The following is a 7,742-nucleotide window of genomic DNA, read 5'->3' as shown; positions in this document are numbered from 1 at the left end:
AATAGAGAACCATGTATCTGAGAAGTTTTCCACGCCTGTAAAGAATGATTTATAATATTTTTTAAGCCTGTTTGTATGATGAACTCCTCCGATGTTGGGTTTTCTACGTGGCGTTTTGCTAGCGGCGGTTAGAGAGCGGCGACTGTAAATAACCCGACCCAGAACAGAAGCCATGTTGGACGGTGTGACTCTGAACTGCTCTCGGTTTCTAATAAAGTTTATCAGTATGTTCCCACGAGTCCTCCTTCATCACCGTACTCTGTCTTCTACATCATTATCATTATCATTATTATTATCATTATTATTATTATTATTATTATTATCATTATTATTATTATTATTATTAGAAGGGTTAGACGCAGTCTCTCTGCCTGTCTCTCTCCTGTGTCTCTCTGTCTCTCTCCTGTGTCTCTCTGTCTGTCTCTCTCCTGTGTCTCTCTGTCTCTCTCCTGTGTCTCTCTGTCTGTCTCTCTCCTGTGTCTCTCTCCTGTCTGTCTCTCTCCTGTGTCTCTCTGTCTGTCTCTCTCCTGTGTCTCTGTCTCTCTCCTGTGTCTCTCTGTCTGTCTCTCTCCTGTGTCTCTGTCTCTCTCCTGTGTCTCTCTGTCTGTCTCTCTCTCTCTCCTGTGTCTCTCTCTCTCCTGTGTCTCTCTGTCTGTCTCTCTCCTGTGTCTCTCTGTCTGTCTCTCTCCTGTGTCTCTGTCTCTCTCCTGTGTCTCTCTGTCTGTCTCTCTCTCTCTCCTGTGTCTGTCTGCCTCTCTCTCTCTCCCTGTCTGTCTGTCTCCCTGTCTGTCTGCCAGGGAGCAGTGAGCCAGAAGCTGTCTGATTCCAGAGTTAAGAACCTGACTCCGTTAACGTAATAGATTTATTTCCAGACATGAAAAAGGAACACAAGTTCATATTTAATACAAATATCACACGAAGAATTAAATACAAACATTGAAGTAAACTGTTTCTAAACTACATTTCCCATGATGCTTTGGGACAGAACGGCTGACAGATCCGTGTTGGAGGTAAAACAGTTCCTGCAGTCGGACCGGTTCAGTCCAGAGGTGTGTGTGTGTGTGTGTGTGTGTGTGTGTGTGTGTGTGTTCTAACTCCAGCTGGCCACACAACGGTCCTGTTATCCATTTCGACAGGAAGTCGGAACGGACAGACATCAATAAACTACTTTAAAGCGCCCATATTCTGCTAATTTTCAGGTTCATAACTGTATTTAAGGTTGTACCAGAATAGGTTTACATGGTTTAATTTAAAAAAAAACACCATATTTTTGTTGTACTGCACATTGCTGCAGCTCCTCTTTTCACCCTGTGTTCAGCTCTCTGTTTCAGCTACAGAGTGAGACCTCTCACTGCTGGAACATCTTTGTTGGCACATGCTCAGTAGCTAGGTAAGACTACATGAACTTCAGTCAGTACAGGGCAACTTATCATGGAATCCCTGCAGAACAGGGACATGGAAGTAGTCCCTGTGGACCTTATATGGTGAACTAGTGTGTGTTGTAGCAGTGTTTTACCATTCAGAACGAGCTAGCATGCTAACGGTTAGCCTCCTAGCCCCCTGGTTTCGGCTAGTGCCGTAGAAAGCCGTGCAGATGTTGACCAGCTCACCAGGAGACTGAAGGCAGGACACATTCAGACACCAGATCTCACTCAGAACACCATGGATGGATGTTTTTCAAAAGTTTGTATGTGTGGAAGCACCAGAGACCCAAAATAACTCCCCAAATCACCAGAAAAGGTGATTTATTTATTTATTTTTCATAATATGAGCACTTTAAAGTAGATTTTCTTTCGAGATAAACTAAGTATCAGACCGGTGCGTAAACTCCAGTACGGTACTGATACTCTTCAGTATGCTGGTCTCTGTGTCAGAACACCTCTAGTCTGGTCTGGTCTGGTCTGGTCCGGTCCGGTTCAGCGCGGCTGACCCAGCAGCCCGGCTTTAGCGGCCAGCGCCTCGTTCTGCTGGATGTGGTACTCCTGGAACCGCATCGAGATCCGCTGAGTCATCTTCAGATACTTCTGCAGACACGACTCGGAGCAGCTCGACTGGAACAACAACACCACAACAACGTCATCCTAACGGTTATTATCGTGATGTCATCGTGCTATGATGTCATCGTGCTATGATGTCACTCAGAGTTCAGACTGAAAGATTCTAACAAGACTTCAAACGGTGGAGAACAAGAATCAAACAAGGTAAGGGAGCCTTTGATCCTCAGGCACACAGAGAGACAGGCACACAGAGAGACAGACAGGCACACACACAGAGAGACACAGACAGAGAGACGGAGACACACAGAGACAGGCACACAGAGAGAGACAGAGAGATGGAGACAGAGAGACAGGCACACAGAGAGAGAGACAGACACACACAGAGAGACAGGCACACAGAGAGAGAGACTGAGAGACCGAGAGAGACAGACACACACACACACACACAGAGACAGAGAGACAGACACACACACACACACACACACAGAGACAGACACACAGAGAGACGGAGACAGACAGGCACACAGAGAGACCGACAGACACACAGAGAGACCGACAGACACACAGAGAGACCGACAGACACACAGAGAGAGAGACGCACAGAGAGAGACAGAGAGAGACAGACAAACACATTCAGACAGACAGACACACACTCACACAGAGAGAGACAGACAGGTTTGTGTGTGTACCTCCTCAGTCTTGACCTCCCTGGTGGTGAAATCTTTGACACAGTCCATGAAGCAGTTCTCCGTCACCTTGTTATACGTCCCCAAAAACTCCTTAAACTGGAACAAGAACCAATCACTTCATATCTCTATATATATATATTATTAGATTTATGTATAACTTGTAACATTAGACACTAAGAACTATTCTTCTATTCTGAGTCTCAGGTTGTTTTCCAGCAGTAACGGCTTGATGAAACTAAAGCTGCTTTCTTCACACCAGACTCCATTCAAAAATGTGACATTTTAAATCTTCACCATCTCATTCACAATCACATCTTCCACTGAAACACGAGAGCTCATCAGAACCAGAACCAGAACTGAACCCTGTTCTAGTCTTTTCTTTAACTGTATCCATGAAGTAGAATACATGGTACTTGAAGGTCTGGTGTGTTACTGGGCAGCAGCGTCTCGCCGGCTAAAGTTAGGTTTTAATGAATGGAGTCTGGTGCAGGAAAGAGAAGATGTAAATATGTATATTTAATTTAACCAGGGCACACCAGCCTGTAGCCACATGTACTGCTTTAACTCATTACTCTGATTTAAGTTCACACAGAGAAACCTTGTAAAACTGTCACTGTACCCGGGTTTAATGTCGATAAAGTTATTTCATTCAGTTCAAACTTTCTGATGATGTGAACGCTGGTGAGAGAATCTAGCGCAATCATAACTTCTTTTTAGGTTGGATTTGATTTCACATTTCAACGTTTATGAGCTGTTTGACTTATTTCTGTCTGCCTCTCTGTCTGTCTGCCTGCCTGTCTGCGTGCCTCTCTGTCTGTCTGTCTCTCTGTCTGTCTGTCTGTCTGTCTGTCTGCCTGCCTGCCTGCCTGCCTTTCTCTCTGCCTGCCTGTCTTTCTCTCTGTCTGTCTCTCTGCCTGCCTCTCTCTCTCTCTGTCTGTCTGTCTCTCTCTGCATAAACAAACTGCAGAGCAGCTGATATTAAAACTTTTATTTATATATATATATATATATATATATATATATATATATATATATATATATATATATATATATATATATCAGAAGAGTATTTACCTGTTTGATCTGGTCGGACTCGGCCACCTGGGCAGCCATGATTCAGATTCTCCGTTTATGAACTACAAACACAGAAGAAGAACATCAGCTTCCTGTAAATCAGTAACTTTACATTTGGGATCAGAGATATTAGTTGTTTTTTAAAACGTGGCTCTATTTCTACTCCGTTAAAAACGTCAGTCTCTTTATGCTCAGGTCCTAAACTAATGCAGCTTTCCTGCTGCCACACCAGACTCCATTCATAAAAAGAGACATTTTAAATATTCACTCCGTCATCCACCATCACATCTTCACTGAAACATGAGAGCTTATCAGAGGCGTCAGATCAAAACCATGTTCAAATTATCTCTTTAACTTGATCCATAACGTTAAAGAAATACGTTTTTTTAAGTTCTGGTCCGTTGCTGTTTAGCAGCGTCACGCCTGTTAAAAACCCGGTTTTATGAACGGAGTCTGGTGCAGAAACGCAAACCGGGCCAGTGAGACCACGGCTACCGTTAGCTAGCATTAGCTTGATATAGAGTGTCTGGGTGTAGTTGTAGAAGTGTTGAGATGATTTCTAATCATAAACAGAATACAGGCTCTATTAATCTCACCTTCACACGACGGTCTCTTCAGCTGGAGCTCCTTCCGGCGGACTGAAGGGCACGTGACACACCAACTGACGTCCGACCGCACTTTCAAACGGTTTTTATTTATTTATTTATTTATTTACTTTCACTTATAAAAAAGACTGAATCAATTCAAGAGGATATCGACATTTAACCTGCTGATTCGATTCTTTAATTATTATTATTATTATTATTATTATTATTATTATTATTATTAAAGAGATTCAGTGATTTAAAAACAGAAATGTGACGAAAGTTCACATCGGAAATCAAAAGCTGAACAGTGCGCCGCTGAAGAAACGTCCGGAGTGAAACAACGCAAAAGTCAGTGGCAAAATATCACTTTCTGCTTTTCATTTCATCCGAATATTTTAATAATATAAATACACATATTTCAATATTTAATGTATTCAGTTTGTTTGTGAAAGTATCTAAAATTGGCTCCACATTCAACTACAATATTAAAATACTTTTACATGTTTGCCTTTGTGATAAAAACCGAATATTATAATATTCTATAATATAACACATCTGTCTGTGTGTTTGTCTCTGTATGTGTGTGTGTGTGTCTCTCTCTGTGTCTGTGTGTGTGTCTGTGTGTGTGTGTGTCTGTGTGTGTGTGTCTGTATGTGTGTGTGTGTGTGTGTGTGTGTCTCTGTGTCTCTGTATGTCTGTGTGTGTATGTGTCTGTGTGTGTGTGTCTCTGTATGTGTGTGTGTGTGTCTGTGTGTGTGTCTCTGTATGTGTGTGTGTGTCTGTGTCTGTGTGTGTGTGTCTCTGTATGTGTGTGTGTGTGTGTCTGTGTGTGTGTGTCTCTGTATGTGTGTGTGTGTGTGTCTGTGTGTGTGTGTCTCTGTATGTGTGTGTGTGTCTGTGTGATACAGTAGGACAGTCCTTATGGCTCGTGTGTATGTTGTTGTAGTTTTTGATTTCTGGATTTAGAGTCGAAGTGAGACCTCCCTCCTGTCCTGTCTGTTGAATATCTTTTCTCCGAAGCGGAAGCCGGAAGTGTTTAGTTGTCAGCAACAGTTGCTGTTTACACATTAGTCGCTGTGGTTTCTCCGTGTTTATGTCCCTGACGCGTCTCTCTGGTTCTAACCGGACATTTTATATTTTATTAACTCTACTTTCGCGCCGTTACTTTACTCTTTTCCCGAGTTTTAACCGTCCAGCAGCTTCGGTTACCCGGATGATGCCGGAGCGGGAAAGTTTGAAAGTGGCTAACGGCTAACGGCTAACGTTAATCAGTATGTTGTCCCAGCCGGGCTCCAGTCCGGATCAGTCCGCCTGCAGCTCCAACACCGGGGACGTTTTGATCCGGAGCACTCAAGTTCTTGTGTCAGACCAGAGACCCGAGCCAGGACCCGGATGTGTCCAGATAACCGTCCAGAAACTGCGGGACCCTCCCGTCCAGCCTCCTCTGAGCTCCGGGGCAGAGAACCAGCAGCAGCGGCCCAAGTCCCGAGAGAAGCCGGACAGAGCTGCTCCTCTGCGGGCAGCGGCTCACCCTCAGCCCGGTAGGAGCTCCGGCAGTTGGTCTCAGCGGTTTATTAAAATACCTTCACTTATTTTATTTGACAAGGTTATGACTTAATCTGGAACACATTTACTTTAATATAATGTTGAGGTACTTTCCTTCAGTGTTTCCATGTTCTGCTACTCTGTAAGGTAGTATTACTACTTTTTACTGCATTACATTTATCTGACAGCTTCTGGTGTGCGTCTTTCTGTGTGTGTGTGTGTGTGTGTGTGTCTGTCTGTCTGTCTTTCTGTGTGTGTGTGTGTGTCTGTCTATCTGTGTGTGTGTGTGTGTGTGTGTGTGTGTGTGTGTGTGTCTGTCTGTCTGTCTTTCTGTGTTTGTGTGTGTGTCTGTGTGTGTGTGTGTCGGCTGTACTGTCTTTCTGTGTGTGTGTGTGTGTGTGTGCGTCTGTCTGTCTGTGTGTGTGCGTCTGTCTGTCTTTCTGTGTGTGTGTGTGTGTGTGTGTGCGTCTGTCTGTCTTTCTGTGTGTGTGTGCGTCTGTCTGTCTGTCTGTGTCTGTGTGTGTGTGTTTGTGTGCGTCTGTCTGTCTTTCTGTGTGTGTGTGTCTGTGTGTGTGTGTGTGTGTGTGTGTGCGTCTGTCTGTCTTTCTGTGTGTGTGTGCGTCTGTCTGTCTTTCTGTGTGTGTGTGCGTCTGTCTGTCTTTCTGTGTGTGTCTGTGTCTGTGTGTGTGTGTGTGTGTGTGCGTCTGTCTGTCTTTCTGTGTGTGTCTGTGTCTGTGTGTGTGTGTGTGTGTGTGCGTCTGTCTGTCTTTCTGTGTGTGTGTGCGTCTGTCTGTCTTTCTGTGTCTGTGTGTGTGTGTGTGTGTGTGTGCGTCTGTCTGTCTTTCTGTGTGTGTGTGCGTCTGTCTGTCTTCTGTCTGTGTGTGTGTGTGTGTGTGTGTGCGTCTGTCTGTCTTTCTGTGTCTGTGTGTGTGTGTGTGTGTGTGTGCGTCTGTCTGTCTGTGTGTGTGTGTGTGTGTATTTCTGTGTCTGTGTGTGTGTGTGTGTGTGTGTGTGTGCGTCTGTCTGCTCTGTGTGTGTGTGTGTGTGTGTGTGTGTGTGTCTGTGTGTGTGTGTGTGTGTGTGCGTCTGTCTGTCTTTCTGTGTGTGTGTGTGTGTGTGTGTGTGTGTGTGTGTGTGTGTGTGTGTGTGTGAGCAGACAGATTGAAGAAACCTGGACCAACCAAAGAGAACCGAGAACCCAGACGACGAGTGAGTCCAGTCAGGAAGACACACAGCGATCAGCAGCCTGGTGAGAAAAGTCTGTCTCTTTGTCTGTCTGTCTTTCTCTCTGTCTGTCTCTCTTTCTCTCTGTCTTTCTGTCTGTCTCTCTGTCTGTGTGTTTGTCAGGACAAACATCCGAGTAGCTGATTTTTAAAACGTATATTTAATTCCTCTCTTTACCCAGTTCAGTAAGATGATCTGATATTAAAGAATCTCAATATTTACGATCAGAAATGGTTATTAACTCTTCCTGCCCGGGAGCCTCTGAGCAACAGAACCCTGAACCAACACACTCACAACACACTCATCATCACTCTGCCGATAGGTCACGATCTTCTGACGTCACATTTCGCGGCTGGCAGTCGGGGAGTCGTGCTCGCAGCTCTGAAACAACGGTGAGGAAAACCTAAAACCACTGAAGAAGTCTCTGGAGTCTGGTGCACGTTAATGGGACGCATTTTATTTTGAAGGGAATAAAACGGAAGAAGATAAAAAAACATTTTGTAACAGGATTAGTTCTGTGAAATATTTGATCAAGTTTGTTGTTAGAAAAATGTATTACTGTTGACTGTAGTGCATCATTTTTAGCTAAGTGTGTACTCACTAGATTTTGTTAAAGGGTAATTTAT

At 44.2% G+C, this 7,742-nt stretch overlaps 2 protein-coding genes across 2 annotated transcripts in view; one reads left to right on the top strand and one right to left on the bottom strand.

The window, feature by feature from the left end:
• Positions 1–1,716: 1,716 nt before the first annotated feature.
• timm9 (translocase of inner mitochondrial membrane 9 homolog) lies at positions 1,717–4,440 on the bottom strand. Its single transcript, XM_039785551.1, has 4 exons — positions 4,357–4,440; positions 3,761–3,822; positions 2,687–2,782; positions 1,717–2,051 (listed from the first exon to the last, which is right to left on the bottom strand). The coding sequence occupies exons 2-4, from the start codon at positions 3,797–3,799 to the stop codon at positions 1,917–1,919; spliced, it is 270 nt and encodes an 89-aa protein (XP_039641485.1). The 5' UTR covers positions 3,800–3,822; positions 4,357–4,440; the 3' UTR covers positions 1,717–1,916.
• Positions 4,441–5,367: 927 nt separating this feature from the next.
• Positions 5,368–7,742, top strand: part of kiaa0586 (KIAA0586 ortholog) — a gene marked incomplete at its 3' end in the record, with an annotated part of 47,734 nt that continues 45,359 nt past the window's right edge. The window contains 3 exon segments of the mRNA XM_039785466.1: positions 5,368–5,888; positions 7,049–7,141; positions 7,439–7,508. Coding sequence (XP_039641400.1) covers positions 5,621–5,888; positions 7,049–7,141; positions 7,439–7,508 — 431 coding nt within the window.

Source organism: Perca fluviatilis, chromosome 20, assembly GCF_010015445.1.
Source record: "Perca fluviatilis chromosome 20, GENO_Pfluv_1.0, whole genome shotgun sequence".
Taxonomy (NCBI): Eukaryota; Metazoa; Chordata; class Actinopteri; order Perciformes; family Percidae; genus Perca; species Perca fluviatilis.
This window is presented reverse-complemented; position numbering and strand designations above follow the sequence as displayed.

Excerpts from the sequence above, each read along its gene's own strand:
- timm9 (XM_039785551.1), bottom strand. The coding sequence starts at position 3,799 with ATGGCTGCCCAGGTGGCCGAGTCCGACCAGATCAAACAG. Across the intron at positions 2,783-3,760 it reads AGTCCGACCAGATCAAACAG|TTTAAGGAGTTTTTGGGGAC; the intron begins GTAAATACTCTT and ends TTCTTGTTCCAG. Across the intron at positions 2,052-2,686 it reads GGGAGGTCAAGACTGAGGAG|TCGAGCTGCTCCGAGTCGTG; the intron begins GTACACACACAA and ends TTGTTGTTCCAG.